At 45.0% G+C, this 23016-nt stretch overlaps 1 protein-coding gene across 1 annotated transcript in view; it reads right to left on the reverse strand.

Moving 5' to 3' along the window:
- The window catches only part of POLR3B (RNA polymerase III subunit B), a 147147-nt gene that overhangs the window by 83394 nt on the left and 40737 nt on the right, over window positions 1-23016 (reverse strand). The window contains exons 13-15 of the mRNA XM_040439604.1: window positions 4901-5062; window positions 4341-4541; window positions 3033-3195 (exon numbers count right to left, since the gene is read on the reverse strand). Of these exons, the coding sequence (XP_040295538.1) occupies window positions 3033-3195; window positions 4341-4541; window positions 4901-5062 (526 nt within the window). The remainder of the gene's footprint in view (window positions 1-3032; window positions 3196-4340; window positions 4542-4900; window positions 5063-23016) is intronic.

Consider the following 23016-nt stretch of genomic DNA (forward strand, 5'->3'; position numbering starts at 1 on the left):
AGGCGATCTGTAGCAGATTAGACCCAGCATGCATGTGGAACCGCCAATCCATGAATTTTATAGTGGCCGTGAGGGCTCATTACAGGTAGCGTTTAGTGTTAGGTTCCCGTCTTACAGAGATCGCCTTGACGTTTGGCAGACGGGACCAAATAATTTTGTACAAAATATATTTGCTAAGAATCTCAAATTTACTAAATGAGCATAGGATTAATATTATAACATTTATCATTATCATGACATTTATGTACTTTATTTGGTTTGCAGAGTGCTGTTGCACTGTATTTTTTTGCGTCTATTTAGCCTTGGCAACGTGCACCTGCACACAGCTGACTGACCCCCTTTTCCTTGCAGTATATATATATAGTCATTTTTCAAACTGGTGTAAAGTAGAACTGGCTTAGTCGCCGATAGCAACCAATCAGATTCCTCCTTTCATTTTCCAAAGGAGCTGTAAAAATGAAAGGAGGAATCTGATTGGTTGCTATGGGCAACTAAGCCAGTTTTCCTTTGCACTCGTTTTGATAAATCTCCCCCTGCGTACTTCTATGTGTACATAGCATTGTGTGTCCTTACACTGTACTAATCTGTGTGTAACTGTTCACTGTGCGGACTGCACACAATACTTTATTCAGATGAGAGGGCATGTAATGAGCTGTCAGTAATGAGATCTATATCCTGCTTATAACGCCATGGGTCTGACTGTAGATCGCTGCACTAACGTTACCAGCAGAAATATTGTGTCTACAAATAATGGACTTTCTACAGAATGGAAAATGAGAAATAGATCTACTGACTACAGGCTGTAGCATACTGTAAGACTCACCATGTTGTGGATTGGAATGAAATCTTTCAAGTTCCAGCAGCCTATATGTAAGTGGCTGCTAGCTGTGCTGTGTAACAGGATGCAGCGGGGGGGGGGGGGGGAGGCAGAGCTTGTGCTGTGTAACAGGATGTGGGGGCGGGGCAGCAGAGCTTGTGCTGTGTAACAGGATGTGGGGGCGGGGCAGCAGAGCTTGTGCTGTGTAACAGGATGTGGGGGCGGGGCAGCAGAGCTTGTGCTGTGTAACAGGATGTGGGGGCGGGGCAGCAGAGCTTGTGCTGTGTAACAGGATGTGGGGGCGGGGCAGCAGAGCTTGTGCTGTGTAACAGGATGTGGGGGCGGGGCAGCAGAGCTTGTGCTGTGTAACAGGATGTGGGGGCGGGGCAGCAGAGCTTGTGCTGTGTAACAGGATGTGGGGGCGGGGCAGCAGAGCTTGTGCTGTGTAACAGGATGTGGGGGCGGGGCAGCAGAGCTTGTGCTGTGTAACAGGATGTGGGGGCGGGGCAGCAGAGCTTGTGCTGTGTAACAGGATGTGGGGGCGGGGCAGCAGAGCTTGTGCTGTGTAACAGGATGTGGGGGCGGGGCAGCAGAGCTTGTGCTGTGTAACAGGATGTGGGGGCGGGGCAGCAGAGCTTGTGATGTGTAACAGGATGTGGGGGCGGGGCAGCAGAGCTTGAGATGTGTAACAGGATGTGGGGGCGGGGCAGCAGAGCTTGTGATGTGTAACAGGATGTGGGGGCGGGGCAGCAGAGCTTGTGCTGTGTAACAGGATGTGGGGGCGGGGCAGCAGAGCTTGTGATGTGTAACAGGATGTGGGGGCGGGGCAGCAGAGCTTGTGCTGTGTAACAGGATGTGGGGGCGGGGCAGCAGAGCTTGTGCTGTGTAACAGGATGTGGGGGCGGGGCAGCAGAGCTTGTGTTGTGTAACAGGATGTGGGGGCGGGGCAGCAGAGCTTGTGATGTGTAACAGGATGTGGGGGCGGGGCAGCAGAGCTTGTGATGTGTAACAGGAGGTGGGGGCGGGGCAGCGAGCTTGTGCTGTGTAACAGGATGTGGGGGCGGGGCAGCAGAGCTTGTGCTGTGTAACAGGATGTGGGGGCGGGGCAGCAGAGCTTGTGCTGTGTAACAGGATGTGGGGGCGGGGCAGCAGAGCTTGTGCTGTGTAACAGGATGTCGGGGCGGGGCAGCAGAGCTTGTGCTGTTGCATGTGAAATCCACAGGAACGCCCACAGATTCTCACAGGAGATGACACCAGTGAGTAAAACTCATAGAAGAGCATTTCTGAGTGCATGTGAAGCAAAGCTGATACCAGTAAAGAAACAAGTGCAATTTTATTATGTGCTGCATTACGGTAAGATTTTTAGTGCACAATGGTGTCCATAGCCTTTAAGCACAGGAGTCCATTTTACTGCTGGTTTGTTGGAGCACATTGTCAGAATACAAGCAAGTATGAAAATAAAAATTAAATAACTGGACTTAGCTTTGCTTACACTATACAACACTTACTCTAGGTTGAGGAATGTTTCGGAGCTGACAGATTCCCTTTAAACATGTCCAATCCTTTGTTCCTGCAAGAAATAAACCTACCCCCATTGAGGACAGATGCATGCTCAGCCTTGGCATATGTATGGCGGAGGAGCTGCTGCCGTCAAATGAACATGCATCAAACAGGGGGCACTTAAAGGGGAACTATCGTCTCTCCTGATGCATCTGTCTAGGAAATACAAGTATTCTTTAGGAAATACCAATGCTCGAGTGCCATTGCTTAAAACAATGCTTTGAGCTATCCCTCTATTATTCCTGCTGGAATGTATTGACAACTGTGATTTAACACTCCTCTTGTCAACAGGATGTGTCCCGACACAGACAGCTCTGATCAGACAATGCCAGACTACACAGCGGCTCCGCTACTGGCAAGGGGAATGATAATGCTCAGTTGTCAATGTATTCATACATTTCCAGGAGCAATAACAGAGGAACAACAGAAAGCAGCAACATTATTTCATTTGGAATAAACAGTAGGTATGTGAGGAGAGGGGACAGATCCTCTTCAAGAATAAAGCATAGCTGATCGGTGCACTCGCTTCCCCGGTCTGGGTGATCAGCGGGCACTGATACGGTGATCGTACTGTGTAAGGAGCATCAAAAATAAGAAAGGGTAAGGGAAGAATGCCACCATCTAATAATGTATATAACATCAAGACGTAAATTACCATTGAGGAAAACTATAAAGACGTTTGAATACGCCAGCTCTTCACCGCACAGCAGATTGACGTCTTCAACTCCTAGGTTACTGGCCAATTTAATTATGGGTCCATCCTCCATATCAGTTGTGATATGTGTCATTAGTGCAAGATTCTTAACTAGACCACAAGCCTGTAGGAGAAGATAAAAAGGAGAACATGCAGTAAGAGAGAATAAAGTCTGAAAAAATATCCTAAATTCTTGCCGTTTTCAAACTGGCCTCATATTAGGCTGAAACCTCCTGTTCTGTGGAGACCACGGCAAGACTACACTGAAAGATAAAATCTATATACAGATAAGAGGATCCACCATTCCCAACAGGTGATGGTCACTGGTTTACAATCAATCAGAAAAAAAATGTATGACTACCTGGTTTCAACTGATAAAAAAAAAAATATATAGGTGACATTCCCATTAAAGAGGACCTGTCCCCTCTCCTGACATGTCTGTTTTAGTAACTACTTGAATCCCTAAGGCAATCATTTTTGGAGCAGCCTCCGAATCTCCTCCTTGCTCCCTGACGTCAGAAAGCTAGCTCGCGCATCACAAGATTACGGTGCTCTATCTTTCTGACTTCGGGGAGCAAGGAGGAGATTCGGAGGATGCGGGGCGGTGCTGGGCTCCTTCATGCTGGACTCATCTCCGGGACAGGACTCCTCTCAGGTTAATTAGCATATCTATCAAATCAGGGTTTTTTTCACAATAAAAGCACACAGAGCTATGGGGACTGGGTATTACAGATGTGCTAGCGGCCATCTAGCGACCCATGTCCTCAGCTCTATACCCAAAATCCAGGTAACAGGTTCCCTTTAATGCTATTTTCACATTTGCAGCACAGCTCTCCGGCAGGCTGTTCCACCGGAGAACAGGCTGCCAGAGTTCTCTGGATCCGGCAGTGCATTATGTTACCGGAATTCCCCGCCAGACCTTTTGACTATAATGGCCGCTACCCGGGATTAAGCTGGACATAAAAGCGCTGCACGCAACTGTTTCTGTCCGCAGATTCTCGGTATTCTATGCCGAAACAGCCTGCCAGAGTACAGTCCACAAATGTGCATGTAGCCTTAGGCAGCTGATACAGCCTAGAGAGGAATGCATGTAGGGCAGCGGTATGTAACTTGTGGGTTCACCAGTTGTTGAAAAACTAAAACTCAAGTGCTTTGATACAGATTGTCAGGGCATGCTGAGCGTTGTAGTTTTTCAAGAGATGCAGAGCCACAGGTAAGTGAACGTAGACACTCCTAAAGCTGAACAAAGGTTCCTAAGAAAATGCTCACCTCTCCTTCAGGAGTATCGGAAGGGCACAGCATACCCCACTGTGAAGGCTGCAAGGATCGAGGGCCACTGACTTTTCTCGTCTTTTCAAACTGGGATGATATTCTTGTCATCATTCCTAAGGCGGATATGAAAGACAATCGCGAGAGCACCTGCGTCACACCTTGGCGGTCCATCTTAAACCTCTTCAGCGACCAATTGCCCTAAATAGACAGTGCAAAGGTTAACAAGTCTGTGACAACCCCGAGCTACAAATATGATATACGAACCCCCAACACATTCTACACCAACATATTCCAGGGAATCACAGTCCTTATCTATCAGCAAGCAATAATCATCATCCCACAGTACCATCAAAGGGGTAATAAATGTATAACAGTATGGGCATATTGTTAGGACACGCAATAGGGGCACAGCTATAAGTAGCATAAATGGCACAGATTCTCCACAGTATAATTGCATTCGGAAAATCCACACCAGAATCTGCACATAATTTGACATGTGCCGAGGATTTTTGCAGCATGTAAACGCTTGTTATGGACAGATCAAGCAGATTGCTTACCGTAGAGATGGCATTTACCATGCCATTGGTGATCTGGTCTTGACGCATATGCTTGACAACATCAAACTGAGCAGCCCTTTGCTTAGGAATGACCTGGTCAGCAATCTTCTTCATCTCAGAATTAAACTTTTTAAACAAGTCTTCAAATAAGAGTGAAAGCAGCTGCAAACCAAAAATCAATGTACATTACTTGACCTAGTACGGGAAATTCTAAATAGTTTAGTTAAAGGAGCTATCGCCTTACAGCAATTTCCTTGCAAAATGCCCACACAGTGGCGATCCTACCGGCGTATGTTGTCGATTGACACAAAAACTCCATGGCAATATTAGGGCACCCAAAAACTTAGGCTACTTTCACACTTGCGTTCGGGGCTCCGCTTGTGAGCTCCGTTTGAAGGCTCTCACAAGCGGCCCCGAACGGATCCGTACTGCCCCAATGCATTCTGAGTGGATGCGGATCCGCTCAGAATGCATCAGTTTGGCACCGTTTGGCCTCCGTTCCGCTCAGCAGGTGGACACCCGAACGCAGCTTGCAGTGTTTTCGTGTCTGCCTGGCCGTGTGGAGGCAAACGGATCCGTCCAGACTTACAATGCAAGTCAATGGGGACGGATCCGTTTGACGTTGACACAATATGGTGCAATTGCAAACTGATCCGTCCCCCATTGACTTTCAATGTAAAGTCAGGAGTCCCTATTAATATACCATCAGATCAGAGTTTTCTCCAATCCGATGGTATATTTTAACTCGAAGCGTCCCCATCACCATGGGAACGCCTCTATGTTAGAATATACCATCGGATTTGAGTTAGATCGTGAAACACAGATCCAACAGTATATTCTAACAGAGGCGTTCCCATGGTGATGGGGATGCTTCACGTTAGAATATACTAAAAGAACTGTGTACATGACTGCCCCCTGCTGCCAGTGAGGCCGGCCCCCCCTCCCTCCCCCCCCTGTTTTTAACTCATTGGTGGCCAGCCCCCCCTCCCCCCCGTTTTTAACTCATTGGTGGCCAGTGCGGCCCCCCCTTCCCCCCCGTTTTTAACTTATTGGTGGCCAGTGCGGCCGGTCCCCTGTTTTTAACTCATTGGTGGCCAGTACGGCCGGCCCCGCCTCATTGGTGGCAGCGGAGAGTTCCGATCAGAGTCCCAGTTTAATCGCTGGGACTCCGATCGGTAACCATGGCAACCAGGACGCTACTGCATTCCTGGCTGCCATGGTTACTTAGCAATTTTAGAAGCATTATACTTACCTGCGATGTCTGTGACCGGCCCGGTGCTCCTCCTACTGGTAAGTGAAAGGTCTGTGCAGCGCATTGCCTATAGCACAGACCTTTCACTTACCAGTAGGAGGAGCGCCCGGCCGGTCACAGACATCGCAGGTAAGTATAATGCTTCTAAAATTGCTAAGTAACCATGGCAGCCAGGAATGCAGTAGCGTCCTGGTTGCCGATCGGAGTCCCAGCGATTAAACTGGGACTCCGATCGGAACTCTCCGCTGCCACCAATGATGGGGGGTCGGTCATTTTAATTAGGGGGGAGGGAGGGGGGGCCGGCCAATGAGTTAAAAACAGGGGAGGGAGGGGGGCCGCACTGGCCACCAATGAGTTAAAAACAGGGGGGGGGAGGGGGGGCCGGCCGCACTGTCCACCAATGAGTTAAAAACGGGGGGGGGCGGCCGCACTGGCCACCAATGAGTTAGAAACAGGGGGGGAGGGGGGGCTGGCCGCACTGGCCACCAATGAGTTAAATATAGAGGGGGCGGGGGGGGGTCTGCCAGGCAGCAGTCATGTACACAGTTCTTTTAGTATATTCTAACTTGAAGCGTCCCCATCACCATGGGAACGCCAATGTGTTAGAATATACTGTCGGATCTGAGTTTTCACGAAGTGAAAAATCAGATCTGGTTATGCAGACGGATCCGTTCTGAACGGATGCAAACGTCTGCATTATAGGAGCGGATCCGTCTGTACAGACACCAGACAGATCCGCTCCTAACTCAAGTGTGAAAGTAGCCTTAGAGGTATCCTCAGCACAGGTAATCAATATCAGAGTGTTTGGGGGTCCGACACCCAGCACCCCCGTCAATCAGCTGTGCTTTGCAGCAGGTGACAGAAGCAGAAACTGTGTAATAGTCATGTTGGTGTACTACAGCTTTGCGCCCACTCCACCATAGCCACTTCACATTGGATGGGGCCTTCTGCTTCCAGCTCCGTCCGTTGTTAGTTACCTGCATTGGCAGTTGCTGAAAGCAGCTGTTTGGTGGGGGTGCTGGGTGTGGGACCCCACTAATCCAATACTGATGACTTAAACAATATCTAACAGCTAGAATACCCAATTAACCCCGAATGATGGATATTTCAGTCATGAAGATTTTGTGGGTTCTGCCCATGAGACTGCGGTGGGAGTGTGGCTGTAATACACAGCTGGGCTCCCGCCAGATCAGAGCTAGCTCCAGCAGTTACCGGTAAATAGGTTGTGCAAAAATATTGATGACGTATCCTCAGATCAGCAGGGGTTCAACCACCCACGCAATCAGTTGTTTGAAGGGCTAGCAGCACTCGCTTCTGCTTTAAAATTACTTGCACATAGTCTCCCCGGCACAGGGTAATTAAAACTGCTCATCCCATTCAAGTGCAAGGGGCAAGCAGTTATTACCCTACACGGCCATGGCAAATGAGTCAGCACACCCTTCAGACAGCTGATCGACGGGGGAAGGGGGGGCGTACCCCCACTGATCTTATATTGATGACCTATCCTGAGATTAGGTCATCAATATCTTTGCACTGCACAACCCCTTTAGAACTTTTAGATGAGGTGGTCGCTATTGACTAAGAGGCTGCCAATGTCTGGTCAAAAATACTAAGCATTTGGTATCTCCATCTTTCTACTGATCCCTAGAATAAAGTTAACATGTTACTTTTACTACATGATAGATAATATAAAAACACAAAGAACAATGGCGGAACAGCCAAGGTAATTTGCATTTTCTCAAAAAAAGATGATAAAAAGGTAATAAATAAATTAAATGGGGGAGATTTAACATCTCTCTCACAAACGGCGTTAAAAATTTGCAAACTCTGTGTCATAACTCCCAGTGTTTACGCTGCCCTCGCCACTATTCTGAAAAGGGGGAATGGCCCTCACCACTATTCTGAAAAGGGGGAATGGCCCTCACCACTATTCTGAAAAGGGGGACTGGCCCTCACCACTATTCTGAAAAGGGGGACTGGCCCTCACCACTATTCTGAAAAGGGGGACTGGCCCTCACCACTATTCTGAAAAGGGGGACTGGCCCTCACCATTATTCTGAAAAGGGGGACTGGCCCTCACCATTATTCTGAAAGGGGGACTGGCCCTCACCACTATTCTGAAAAGGGGGAATGGCCCTCACCACTATTCTGAAAAGGGGGACTGGCCCTCACCACTATTCTGAAAAGGGGGACTGGCCCTCACCACTATTCTGAAAAGGGGGACTGGCCCTCACCATTATTCTGAAAAGGGGGACTGGCCCTCACCATTATTCTGAAAGGGGGACTGGCCCTCACCACTATTCTGAAAAGGGGGAATGGCCCTCACCACTATTCTGAAAAGGGGGACTGGCCCTCACCACTATTCTGAAAAGGGGGACTGGCCCTCACCACTATTCTGAAAAGGGGGACTGGCCCTCACCATTATTCTGAAAAGGGGGACTGGCCCTCACCATTATTCTGAAAGGGGGACTGGCCCTCACCACTATTCTGAAAAGGGGGAATGGCCCTCACCATTATTCTGAAAGGGGGACTGGCCCTCACCACTATTCTGAAAGGGGGTGTGGCGTAAATAAAGCCAGAAATCTATGGCAGATAGATTTCTGATTAGACGCACGGGCTGCCAGAGGATGCAACCAATTTATGACCAGGCCTGAACCTTGTCATAAATTAGGTGCATCCTCCGACACTGCGGGGATATCAAGATTTGTGCGCCAGTCGTGATAAATCTCCATGTTCCTCAAAATGGTTTCATTGAAAAACACAACTCTTCCTGCCCAAAAAAATCTCTCAAAGTCTTACATATACTTTAATTATTATTATATATTTTTTTTTTAAGGGTCCCTAATGGACAAACCAGTCACAGTGTCCAGTACACTAAAGGATTTCTCCGGGCTACAGATATTGAGGACCGATCCTCAGGATAGGTCATTACTATAGAATCAGTGGAGGATCAACATCCGGCACCCCCATCCATCAGCTGTTTCTGGGTGTAAGGAGCAGAAGACGACTCCATACATTTTGTAGTATCCAACGGCAGCGTACTGAAGCTCGGCGCCCACTGACTAGAATGAGAGCTGACTGGCAGTACCTCAACACGGGCATTAGACAATGTAAAGAGCTGTCTGCCTCTAGCTCTGTATACTGTATAGCCCAGGGGTGCCCCAGTTTCCAGAAACAACTTATAGGTAGGGTTGCCGGATGTTGGACCCCCACTGATCTGATATTGATTACCTATCCAGAGGGAAAAAAGTCATCAATATCTACAGCCCAGAGAAGCCCTTTAATCATTACAATAGGTATATCAGCACAGTTTAGTAAAGTGACCTTTCTGGCACTGTACAGGTTAACAGCCATCCGATTTTCCAATTCACATTAGTCAAAGACTTTACAGTTTACAAGACACCAATAATAGTAGGGGAGGGGGGGAAAGGGGCAGAAAAATATGAAAGAATTTAAGCCGCTGCAACAGTTTCGCCAATTAGCTTGATGTCAGAGAATTCTAATTAGGCGCCTTGAGATTGCTATTTAGCGCTAAAGCTGTTAGAGTGCCAAATTCTCCTTTTCACACAAACCGGATGCAAAATTAAAGACATTAGGCAGCCTTAATTACATTATCAGAACAGCCGGGATTAGGCAATCTCTGAAGTCAATGCGCTATTCTTTTGTCACAAGGCAGAAATCCCTTGCCGTGCAGGGTGGTGGATTTCGAGGCCTGCTCCATATCTCGTCCTCACAAAGCAAGCTGCATTAGACACAGAAAAATACGGCGAAACAAAAGAGACAGGGTAATGCTTCACAAATAATGAACACGTTAAGAAGAGGGAGGCGCAAGGTGAAAAGATTAAGTCTCAAATCGGTAGGTCTTGCTAACACCTCTGCTGGCGAAGGGCCTACCCCAATCCTCTAGTGGTTTGGCTTATGGGGCCACATCTGTTATCTTAAGCTGGAGCCCATTTCATACTTCTTTTTCCCGTGGGGTGTGAAATTAGCAGAAAAAAAAAAAAAATCACATCATTTTGTATTCTCTCTTTTCTTTGCAGACACAATACAGTCTTCCGCATGCCATTGTTGCCAGAGCCGTCTCTTCCAGTGATCTGAACACATTGAGAACAGTTCTCCTTTCTATGCAACAGTATGTATTCTGCTGGAACTGAACATTTCACCGCAGAAGACGCTCAAAAAAAATGGAAATGGCTGCCAAATCTAGATTATACAGACAGAACGAGGAATTTGTACAGGAGAAAATGGAAACATAAGTAAGAAAACAGACTGCTCCACTTTTCCTTTACAAATTGAGTGGACTGGGAGCAGAACCTGTAGCCGTTGGCATCATGAAGGATTTTTATTTGGGCAGCAATCGCTCTTCCAACCCTTTAAAGACTGGCCAATTTGGGGGCTTCAAAGATCAATTATTTCCTTCGCAGACAGGCAGAAATAATTTTGTACAAAAATGTTTTTTCCATTAGCATTAGTACATTTTCTATAGTGAACATGGCACTGTTGCATTTACTTCATTATTTGTGCTTGCAGAGTGCTGTTGCATTGTGTTTGCTTTTACATTCCCTGAATATAATGGAGGCCGGTATGGCACCATAAGGCCTCTTTCACACGGGTGAGATTTCCGCGCGGGTGCAATGCGCGAGGTGAACGCATTGCACCCGCACTGAATCCGGACCCATTCATTTCTATGGGGCTGTGCACATGAGCGGTGATTTTCACGCATAACGTGAAAATCGCAGCATGCTCTATATTGTGCGTTTTTCACGCAACGCAGGCCCCATAGAAGTGAATGGGGCTGCGTGAAAATCGCAAGCATCCGCAAGCAAGTGCAGATGCGGTACGATTTTCACGCACGGTTGCTAGGAGACGATCGGGATGGAGACCCGATCATTATTATTTTCCCTTATAACATGGTTATAAGGGAAAATAATAGCATTCTGAATATAGAATACATAGTACAATAAGGCTGGAGGGGTTAAAAAACAATAGAAAATAATTTAACTCACCTTAATTCACTTGTTCGCGCAGCCCAGCATCTCTTCTGTCTTCTTCTTTCAGGAATAGGACCTTTGATGACGTCACTACGCTCATCACATGGTCCGTCACATGATCCATCACCATGGTAAAAGATCATGTGATGAGCGCAGTGACGTCATCAAAAGGAAGGTCCTATTCCTCAAAGAAGAAGACAGAAGAGATGCTGGGCTGCGCGAACAAGTGAATTAAGGTGAGTTAAATTATTTTCTATTGTTTTTTTTAACCCCTCCAGCCCTATTGTACTAAGCATTCTGTATTCAGAATGCTATTATTTTCCCTTATAACCATGTTATAAGGGGAAATAATACAATCTACACAACCTTGAACCCAAATCTGAACTTCTGTGAAGAAGTTCGGGTCTGGGTACCACATTCAGTTTTTTATCATGCGCGTGCAAAACGCATTGCACCCGCGCGATAAAAACTGAACAACGGAACGCAACTGCACTGCAATTGGGTACCTACCGCATCTGGACACGCTCGTGTAAAAGGGGCCTAAGATATAATACAGAGTGGGCTCAGCATGCATGTGGAACCTACATTCCCTGAATGTAATGGAATGTAATGGAGGCCGGTATGGCACCATAAGAGATATAATACAGAGTGGGCTCAGCATGCATGTGGAACCTGCATTCCCTGAATGTAATGGAGGCCAGTGTGGCACCATAAGATGTATAATACAGAGTGGGCTCAGCATGCATGTGGAACCTGCATTCCCTGAATGTAATGGAGGCCAGTGTGGCACCATAAGATGTATAATACAGAGTGGGCTCAGCATGCATGTGGAACCTGCATTCCCTGAATGTAATGGAGGCCAGTGTGGCACCATAAGATGTATAATACAGAGTGGGCTCAGCATGCATGTGGAACCTGCATTCCCTGAATGTAATGGAGGCCGGTGTGGCACCATAAGATGTATAATACAGAGTGGGCTCAGCATGCATGTGGAACCTGCATTCCCTGAATGTAATGGAGGCCAGTGTGGCACCATAAGATGTATAATACAGAGTGGGCTCAGCATGCATGTGGAACCTGCATTCCCTGAATGTAATGGAGGCCAGTGTGGCACCATAAGATGTATAATACAGAGTGGGCTCAGCATGCATGTGGAACCTGCATTCCCTGAATGTAATGGAGGCCGGTGTGGCACCATAAGATGTATAATACAGAGTGGGCTCAGCATGCATGTGGAACCTGCATTCCCTGAATGTAATGGAGGCGTGTGGCACCATAAGATGTATAATACAGAGTGGGCTCAGCATGCATGTGGAACCTGCATTCCCTGAATGTAATGGAGGCCGGAGTGGCACCATAAGATGTATAATACAGAGTGGGCTCAGCATGCATGTGGAACCTGCATTCCCTGAATGTAATGGAGGCGTGTGGCACCATAAGATGTATAATACAGAGTGGGCTCAGCATGCATGTGGAACCTGCATTCCCTGAATGTAATGGAGGCCAGTGTGGCACCATAAGATGTATAATACAGAGTGGGCTCAGCATGCATGTGGAACCTGCATTCCCTGAATGTAATGGAGGCCGGTGTGGCACCATAAGATGTATAATACAGAGTGGGCTCAGCATGCATGTGGAACCTGCATTCCCTGAATGTAATGGAGGCCGGTGTGGCACCAGCGGAGGAAGTGTTTGGTATAGGTTCCTGTCCTAAAGAGATTGCCTTGATGCTGGCAGACAGACAATTTTTTTTGTACAAAATGTATTTGCCATTAACATTAGTAAATTTTCTATAGTAAGCATGGCACTGTTGTATTTACTTTATGATTTGTGCTTGCAGAGTGCTGTTGCATTGTGTTTGCTTTTGCAATTATTTCATCAACCAATTCTAAGAACAAAAGAATATGGTTTTATTTTCCTGTGGACAAAACTGTATGAGGGCTTGTGTTCTTGCAGGTGAATTGTAGTTTTTACTGGCCCTATTTTTGGTTTCTTAGTTTTACTACTTTTGTTTAATAAAAACACCTTTTTTTAATTTTTATAAATAATTCACATTCCAGCGCCCATAATAAATTTTCATTTTCTTGAAATTAAGACCTCATGCACATGACTGTAAGCATTCTGCAGTTCGTAATCCGCAAAATACGGATGCTTTCCATGTGCAGGCCACATTTTGTTCCGGACCTATTGACTTCAATGGATCCCCATTTTACAGACAAGTAAAGGAAATGTTCTTTTGTGGGATGGACAGCATACAGATGCAGAAAGCACAAGGAAGTCATCCATGTGTCAGTTTCACAAAAGTTAGAATATGCCCTACGCTTGTTCGCAAAATGGGGACCCAATTAAGTCAATGAGTCCCCCTCAAAATGCAGCATGCACATTGGTAGCATGTCTATTTTGCGGATTGGCGGTTTGAGGTCCGCAAAATGGTTGAGGCCTAAAGGTGCTAAGGATATTAATGACCTATCCTCTGGAGAAAGCAACAACTTTAGAGCAGCACCAGTACCTCACAGACTCCCTCAGGAATGCATCAGCTCGTCCACAACTATAGATCCTCAACGGTCAACAGATCAACGAAAAACCAACAGATGATGATGGCAGCATATCCAAAACGAGGGTCCTTTATTCACCAAACGTCCATAAACAATGTACAAAAAAGTATATAAAATGCAACGTTTCAGCTACATACTAGCCTTTGTCAAGCATGTTATCAAGTGACTATTGAAAATATTTAAAGTGATTACTGTCCCACCCACCAATATTAAAAACCAATCAAAAAGTCTCAACATATTTGGTATCCACCTACTCATTAAGATCTCTCCAATGAATACCTCTCATCGATAATGAACGTCACCTTAATCAAACATGTGAACTAAATAAGTGATTACCTTATGTCATCATACGTGTTCTCCACGTGGTAGATGGCGGGCAATGGAGTCCACATTACATGCACACCAGTTCCATCGCAGCATCTAACAAATTTCTCTGCACACGCTCACATGCGATCCTATCACTTCCGCCGTGCTGGCATGACGTCAGTTCGCCATGTGATACAAACAGGTCACATGTCACACTCGGAACTCCGCTGACAAGAAGAGCGTCCATACCTCCATGGAGATCGGCACGCCACGGCGCTACAAATCACGCGCGCATCATGTGACATACAGTACAGACCAAAAGTTTGGACACACCTTCTCATTCAAAGAGGTTTCTTTATTTTCATGACTATGAAGGCATCAAACTATGAATTAACACATGTGGAATTATATACATAACAAACAAGTGTGAAACAACTGAAAATATGTCATATTCTAGGTTCTTCAAAGTAGCCACCTTTTGCTTTGATTACTGCTTTGCACACTCTTGGCATTCTCTTGATGAGCATCAAGAGGTAGTCCCCTGAAATGGTTTTCACTTCACAGGTGTGCCCTGTCAGGTTTAATAAGTGGGATTTCTTGCCTTATAAATGGGGTTGGGACCATCAGTTGCGTTGAGGAGAAGTCAGGTGGATACACAGCTGATAGTCCTACTGAATAGACTGTTAGAATTTGTATTATGGCAAGAAAAAAGCAGCTAACAGTCTATTCAGTAGGACTATCAGTTGCGTTGAGGAGAATGCAAAGAGAAAAAAGATTTTGAAGACGGGGTATTCTGCACGGGGTGTGCAAAAGTGGGGGGGGGGGGGGGGGTAGGGGTGAAGGAGATGGAATGGGCGCCAAGGGATGACCACAATATTGAAAAAAATGTATATAAAATGTATATAAAATAGAAAAATATGTATATAGAACGGAGAGAAATAGGCAGCTCCCCAAGGACCCCCAAGAAAAAGGGGGGGAGGAGAATCAGTACCAACTGGTGGACTGAAATGGAATGAGGTTGCTGATAAGGCGGGTATCACAGATATCTATAGTGATGTCTTAATGATACCCAGGGGGCGCCACAGAGTCTCCAGTATTTGCAATAAAATTCTACAGTTATAGTGGAATACAGTGGAATACACTATGGAAAAGTTACACTTACAGTGGGGGAAATAATTATTTGACCCCTCACTGATTTTGTAAGTTTGTCCAATGACAAAGAAATGAAAAGTCTCAGAACAGTATCATTTCAATGGTAGGTTTATTGTAACAGTGGCCGATAGCACATCAAAAGGAAAATCGAAAAAATAACTTTAAATAAAAGATAGCAACTGATTTGCATTTCATTGAGTGAAATAAGTATTTGAACCCTCTAACAAAAAAAGACTTAATACTTGGTGGAAAAACCCTTGTTTGCAAGCACAGAGGTCAAACGTTTCTTGTAATTGATGACCAAGTTTGCGCACATTTTAGGAGGAATGTTGGTCCACTCCTCTTTGCAGATCATCTCTAAATCCCTAAGGTTTCGAGGCTGTCTCTGTTCAACTCTGAGCTTGAGCTCCCTCCATAGGTTTTCGATTGGATTAAGGTCCGGAGACTGACTAGGCCACTCCATGACCTTAATGTGCTTCTTCTTGAGCCACTCCTTTGTTGCCTTTGCTGTATGTTTTGGGTCATTGTCGTGCTGGAACACCCATCCACGACCCATTTTCAGTTTCCTGGCAGAGGGAAGGAGGTTGTCGCTCAGGATTTCACGATACATGGCTCCGTCCATTTTCCCGTTTATGCGAATAAGTTGTCCTGTGCCCTTAGCAGAAAAACACCCCCAAAGCAAAATGTTTCCACCCCCATGCTTGACGGTGGGGACGGTGTTTTGGGGGTCATAGGCAGCATTTTTCTTCCTCCAAACACAGCGAGTTGAGTTAATGCCAAAGAGCTCTATTTTGGTCTCATCAGACCACAGCACCTTCTCCCAGTCACTCTCTGAATCATTCAGGTGTTCATTGGCAAACTTCAGACGGGCCTGCACATGTGCCTTCCTGAGCAGGGGGACCTTGCGAGCCCTGCAGGATTTTAATCCATTGCGGTGTAATTTGTTTCCAATGGTTTTCTTGGTGACTGTGGTCCCTGCTAATTTGAGGTCATTAACTAACTCCTCCCGTGTAGTTCTAGGATGCTTTTTCACCTTTCTCAGAACCATTGACACCCCACGAGGTGAGATCTTGCGTGGAGCCCCAGAGCGAGGTCGATTGATGGTCATTTTGTGCTCCTTCCATTTTCGAACAATCGCACCAACAGTTGTCACCTTCTCTCCCAGCTTCTTGCTAATGGTTTTGTAGCCCATTCCAGCCTTGTGCAGGTCTACAATTTTGTCTCTGACATCCTTGGACAGCTCTTTGGTCTTTCCCATGTTGGAGAGTTTGGAGTCTGCTTGATTGATTGATTCTGTGGACAGGTGTCTTTTATACAGGTGACTAGTTAAGACAGGTGTCCTTAATGAGGGTGACTAATTGAGTAGAAGTGTCTAACCACTCTGTGGGAGCCAGAACTCTTAATGGTTGGTAGGGGTTCAAATACTTATTTCACTCAATGAAATGCAAATCAGTTGCTATCTTTTATTTAAAGTTATTTTTTCGATTTTCCTTTTGATGTGCTATCTGCCACTGTTACAATAAACCTACCATTGAAATGATACTGTTCTGAGACTTTTCATTTCTTTGTCATTGGACAAACTTACAAAATCAGTGAGGGGTCAAATAATTATTTCCCCCACTGTACTTCACCGGGGAGGAGGATATAGCTCAAGACACCTATATCACAACCTCCCCCGCCGAGGTCGCTTCAAATGATGTAATGGTAGCTTCCTGGTCCCCAAAAGGATGACACCGGGGCTCCAATGTAATTAGGAAGTCTTTTTATTGGATAAGCTCGACGCGTTTCGGGAATATATCCCTTTTTCAAGAGCATATACATATAACACAGAGACACAAAATTATATAGGGGAATACAAACACATGGTATAGGGTCATCCTCCTTATGGGAGGGGGAAAGGTCACAGAGATGGGGTTACTTCCTGTCCATTGTTACATCTACTGCTTCTAATGGAAAAAACTCGATCTCTTCCAAGGGTTCTCATTTGTTTCTTATACAGAATACCCAATGTATTCATAAATAAGCAGTATTTGAGTGCCTGTCCCTAAAAATCAAACAAAAGTAGTGGGACAGGAAGTCAGCGTGCCCTGCGTTTCACCATGGAACGCAAAGGTTCACACAATCTATGTTGCATTGTGGAGCTCAATACTGGGCTTGGGGCAGAGGAGACATGCCTCCCAGGTGTTGGTGAGTCGATGCGCTTCAGTCTGTCAGCGCATCGACTGAGGCTACTACTGGTATGGGGCTTTACTTTGAAGAAAAAGCTCCGATGCGTTCCACTGTGGAACGCACCAGACATTTCCTGTCTGGTGCGTTCCACAGTGGAACGCATCGGAGCTTTTTCTTCAAAGTAAAGCCCCATACCAGTAGTAGCCTCAGTCGATGCGCTGACAGACTGAAGCGCATCGACTCACCAACACCTGGGAGGCATGTCTCCTCTGCCCCAAGCCCAGTATTGAGCTCCACAATGCAACATAGATTGTGTGAACCTTTGCGTTCCATGGTGAAACGCAGGGCACACTGACTTCCTGTCCCACTACTTTTGTTTGATTTTTGGGGACAGGCACTCAAATACTGCTTATTTATGAATACATTGGGTATTCTGTATAAGAAACAAATGAGAACCCTTGGAAGAGATCGAGTTTTTTCCATTAGAAGCAGTAGATGTAACAATGGACAGGAAGTAACCCCATCTCTGTGACCTTTCCCCCTCCCATAAGGAGGATGACCCTATACCATGTGTTTGTATTCCCCTATATAAGTTTGTGTCTCTGTGTTATATGTATATGCTCTTGAAAAAGGGATATATTCCCGAAACGCGTCGAGCTTATCCAATAAAAAGACTTCCTAATTACATTGGAGCCCCGGTGTCATCCTTTTGGGGACCAGGAAGCTACCATTACATCATTTGAAGCGACCTCGGCGGGGGAGGTTGTGATATAGGTGTCTTGAGCTATATCCTATATCCTCCTCCCCGGTGAAGTAAGTGTAACTTTTCCATAGTGTATTCCACTGTATTCCACTATAACTGTAGAATTTTATTGCAAATACTGGAGACTCTGTGGCGCCCCCTGGGTATCATTAAGACATCACTATAGATATCTGTGATACCCGCCTTATCAGCAACCGCGTTGAGGAGAAGTCAGGTGGATACACAGCTGATAGTCCTACTGAATAGACTGTTAGAATTTGTATTATGGCAAGAAAAAAGCAGCTAACAGTCTATTCAGTAGGACTATCAGCTGTGTATCCACCTGACTTCTCCTCAACGCAACTGATGGTCCCAACCCCATTTATAAGGCAAGAAATCCCACTTATTAAACCTGACAGGGCACACCTGTGAAGTGAAAACCATTTCAGGGGACTACCTCTTGATGCTCATCAAGAGAATGCCAAGAGTGTGCAAAGCAGTAATCAAAGCAAAAGGTGGCTACTTTAAAGAACCTAGAATATGACATTTTCAGTTGTTTCACACTTATTTGTTATGTATATAATTCCACATGTGTTAATTCATAGTTTTGATGCCTTCAGAGTGAATCTACAATTTTCATAGTCATGAAAATAAAGAAAACTCTTTGAATGAGGTGTGTCCAAACTTTTGGTCTGTACTGTATCTCTGGTACTGAGGAGATCATGTGACAATCAACCAAAGGGTTTTCCCTGCCTCCATCAATCGTCAACAGCCGCATAGCATGTATATAAATAAGAGGAGACATCCATGTATCATATCTTCATATACCATACTTGGCCAATCTATAAAGGCATTATAATTACCTCTTACTAGTACAAAATGTGTATCCACCGTCCGCCATCTTCCACCTACAAAAAAGAGAAAAACACAGTTAAGAATAGTACAACTATATAAACAATATATACTGTATACTAATAAATATTAATTATGAACTTATTCAATACCACTTACATTGAATTCAATATTCAACCTGAAGGGTTGTAGAGACCTCAAAGTAAAAATCCACCTCAATTCTTTTTTTCAAAGTATCATCTCTCGGTCACCTCCTCTCCTCAATGTCCCCACTGAATCAATTACACGGAACCTCAATTGGTTAATTGAGTGACCATATTCTATAAAATGTTTTGCAACCGGTTTTTCCACCATCTTTTTTCTGATAGTACATTTAGGTTTATTGATTCTTTCCCCGATTTCCATAGTCGTCTCTTCAACATATGAGACCACATGGGCATTGGATCATATCAATTACATCCTTAGATCTACATGTGTAATAACCTCTAATATTGAATGTATGTCCAGTGTATGGGTGTGCAAAAGTGTCCCCTTAATTAAGTTACCACAATTGCAACAACCCAAACACGGAAAATTGCCCATTTTTCGTGGGGGTCAAGTAATGTTGTCTCTCAGCAAATGTACCACTTATATCTGCCTTAACCAACTTATCACGTAGACTAGTGTTCTTTTCGTAAGCCATGAGGGGAGGTGCCTCGAATTCCCGTATTTCAGGTAGGCCTCTTTGCAAAATGTGCCATTCTTTTCTCAAAATTCCCGCTATCTTACCACTATGTGCCAAAAGATGACACAAAGGGAATCCTATTATCTATCTCCTTAGTTTTAGACCTCTTCTGTAAAGGGACCCCTCTGTCAATGACCAATAACTTATTACGGGATCTCTCCAATAGTCTACAGGGATATTTGCGTTTGGAGAATTTATTGCACATCTCATCAATCCCATTATAAAATTTATCATCAGAGACCACTCTTCTGACCCTCAACAATTGACTCCACGGTAATGATTCAATCATACATCGCGGATGGTCACTATCATATCTTAAAAAATTATTCTTATCAGTGGCTTTCTGAAATAAAACTGTCTTAAGAATACCTTCTTCCACAGACTCTCACATCCAAAAATTGTAATTCCTTATTTGATATTGTTTTTGTAAATTGTAGTCCAGGGACTGCCCTATTCAGATGCTAGTGGAAAGTCTCCAACCCTTACAAAGTCCGACCCCAAACCAAGAAGACGTCATCGACATAGCTCCACCAGCACAGGATCCTCCCCATAAATGCAGATTGATATACCAGCTCGTCTTCCACCTGGGCCAAGAAGATTTTAGCGCAAGTTGGGGCCACATTGGACCCTATCACTGTGCCCTGCTTCTGTTGGTAATAGCTGTACCCAAAGAGGAAATAATTTCTCCAGCAGGCGGAGGACAAACTGGGTAGCACCTGGAGAGGACCCTGCGCCAGCAAGCGCCACACCGACCGCCCTCAAGCTTCTGTCGTGTTCAATGGAAGTATAAAGGGAGACCACATCAAAAGTAACAAGGTAGAAATATTTTGGCAACTCAATCTCCTGTAATTTTAGAAGGAAGTGACTTGTGTCTCCAATATACGAAGGAACATTTATCGAATATGTACGCAATACTCTGTCCAGGAATATAACTATGGTACTAAATATTGAACCCCTACCCGATACTATCTGTCTACCGGGTGGGTCAATGAGCCTCTTATGGATTTTTGGAAGTACATATATTAAAGGGGTAATAGAATGTTGCACTTTCAAATGTTCCCCTAAATCCTGATCTATGACCTCATCGTCCATAGCCTTATTTAATATGTTCTCCAGCAGATTCATAATCTCAAACCTGGGGTCCCCCTTAAGTACCTCATAAACCTCTTCATCCTCCAAATTGTCTCTGTATCTCTTAAATGTATTTATCAGAATCCATAATAACCACTGCACCCCCTTTGTCCGCAGGTTTTATCATAATCCTGTTCTTCTGTTCAAGAGACCTTAAAAGGGTTCTGCACTTTGTTTAAACTGATGGTCTATCCTCTGGATAGATCAGCAGCATCTGATCAGCGGGGGTCCGACACCCAGGACCCCCGCCGATCAGCTGTTTGAGAAGGTAGCGCCGCAGCCTTCTCACTGTTTACCACAGGCCCAGTGACGTCACGACAAGTATCAACTTGCCTCGGTGGGGCTAAGCTCTGTTTACCTGAATGGAGCTTAGCCCCACCCAGGCCTGTGACGTCACTGGGCCAGCGGTAAACAGTGAGAAGGCTGCGGAGCTGCTGGAGCGCCACTGCCTTCTCAAACAGCTGATCGGCGGGGTCCTGGGTGTCGGACCCCCACCGATCGGATGCTGATGATCTATTCAGAGGATAGATCATCAGTTTAAACAAAGTGCAGAACTCCTTTAAAGCATTCCTTTCCTGTTTAGATAGATTATGTACATAATTCTCCCTAAATTTCTCCCTGAGTCTCCAAACAGATTAGAAAATTAAGGGAGCAATTTAGAGAGAATTATGTACATAGTCTATCTAAACAGGAAAGAAATGCTTTAAGGTCTCTTGAACAGAACAACAGGATTATGATGAAACCCGAGGACAAACCGGGTGCAGTGGTTATTATGGATTCTGATAAATATTTGAAAGTGCAACATCCCATTACCCCTTTAATATATGTACTTCCAAAAATCCATAAGAGGCTCATTGACCCCCCCGGTAGACAGATAGCATCGGGTAGGGGTTCAATATTTAGTACCATAGCTATATGGCTGGACAGAGTATTGCGTACATATGCGATAAATGTTCCTTCATATATTGGATACACAAGTCACTTCCTTCTAAAATTACGGGAGATTGAGTTGCCAAAATATTTCTACCTCGTTAGTTTTGATGTGGTCTCCCTTCATACTTCAATCGAACACGACAGAGGCTTGAGGGCGGTCGGTGTGGCGCTTGCCGCGCAGGGTCCTCTCCAGGTGCTACCCAGTTTGTCCACCGCCTGCTGGAGGTTGTCCTCAGGAGGAATTATTTCCTCTTTGGGTACACCTATTACCAACAGAAGCAGAGCACAGCGCTGGGGTCCAATGTGGCCCCAACTTAAGCTAATATCTTCATGGCCCAGGTGGCGGACGAGCTGGTATATCAATCTGCATTTATGGGGAGGATCCTGTGCAGGTGGCACTACGTTGATGACGTCTTCTTGTTTTGGAGTGGGACTTTGGAAGGGTTGGAGACTTTCAACCAGCATCTGAATAGAACAGTCACTGGACTACAATTTACCAAAAAAGTATCAGATCAGGAATTACAATTTTTGGATGTGAGAGTCTATGTGGAAGAAGGTATTCTTAAGACAGATTTATTTCAGAAAGCCACTGATAATAATTTGTTAAGATATGATAGTGACCATCCACGATGAATGATTGAATCATTACCGTGGAGTCAATTGTTGAGGGTCAGAATAGTGGTCTCTGATGACGATAAATTTTATAATAGGGTTGTTGAGATGTGCAATAGATTCTCCAAACGTAAATATCCCTGTAGACTATTGGAGAGATCCCGTAATAAGGTATTGGCCATTGACAGAGGTCACTTTACAGAAGAGGTCTAAAACTAAGGAGATGAATAGGGATTCCCTTTGTGTCTTTTGGCACATATAGTGGTAAGATAGCTTGAATTTTGAGAAAAGAATGGCACATTTTGCAAAGAGGCCTACCTGAAATACAGGAATTCAAGGCACTTCCCATCATGGCTTACAAAAAAAACACTAGTCTACGTGATAAGTTGGTTAAAAAGGCAGATATAGGTGGTACATTTGTTCAGAGACGTTACTTGGCCCCATTAAAACATGGCAATTTTCCATGTTTGGGTTGTTGCAATTGTGATAACCTAATTAGGGGGACACTTTTTCACACCCATACACTGGACATACATTCAATATTAGAGGTTATTACACATGTAGATCTAAGGATTTAATTTATATGATCCAATGCCCATGTGGTCTCATATGTTGGAGAGACAACTATGGAAATCCGGGAAAGAATCAATAAACATAAAAGTAAGTACTATCAGAAAAAAGATGGTGGAAAAACCGG

Source organism: Bufo bufo, chromosome 1 (assembly GCF_905171765.1).
Source record: "Bufo bufo chromosome 1, aBufBuf1.1, whole genome shotgun sequence".
Lineage (NCBI taxonomy): Eukaryota > Metazoa > Chordata > Amphibia > Anura > Bufonidae > Bufo > Bufo bufo.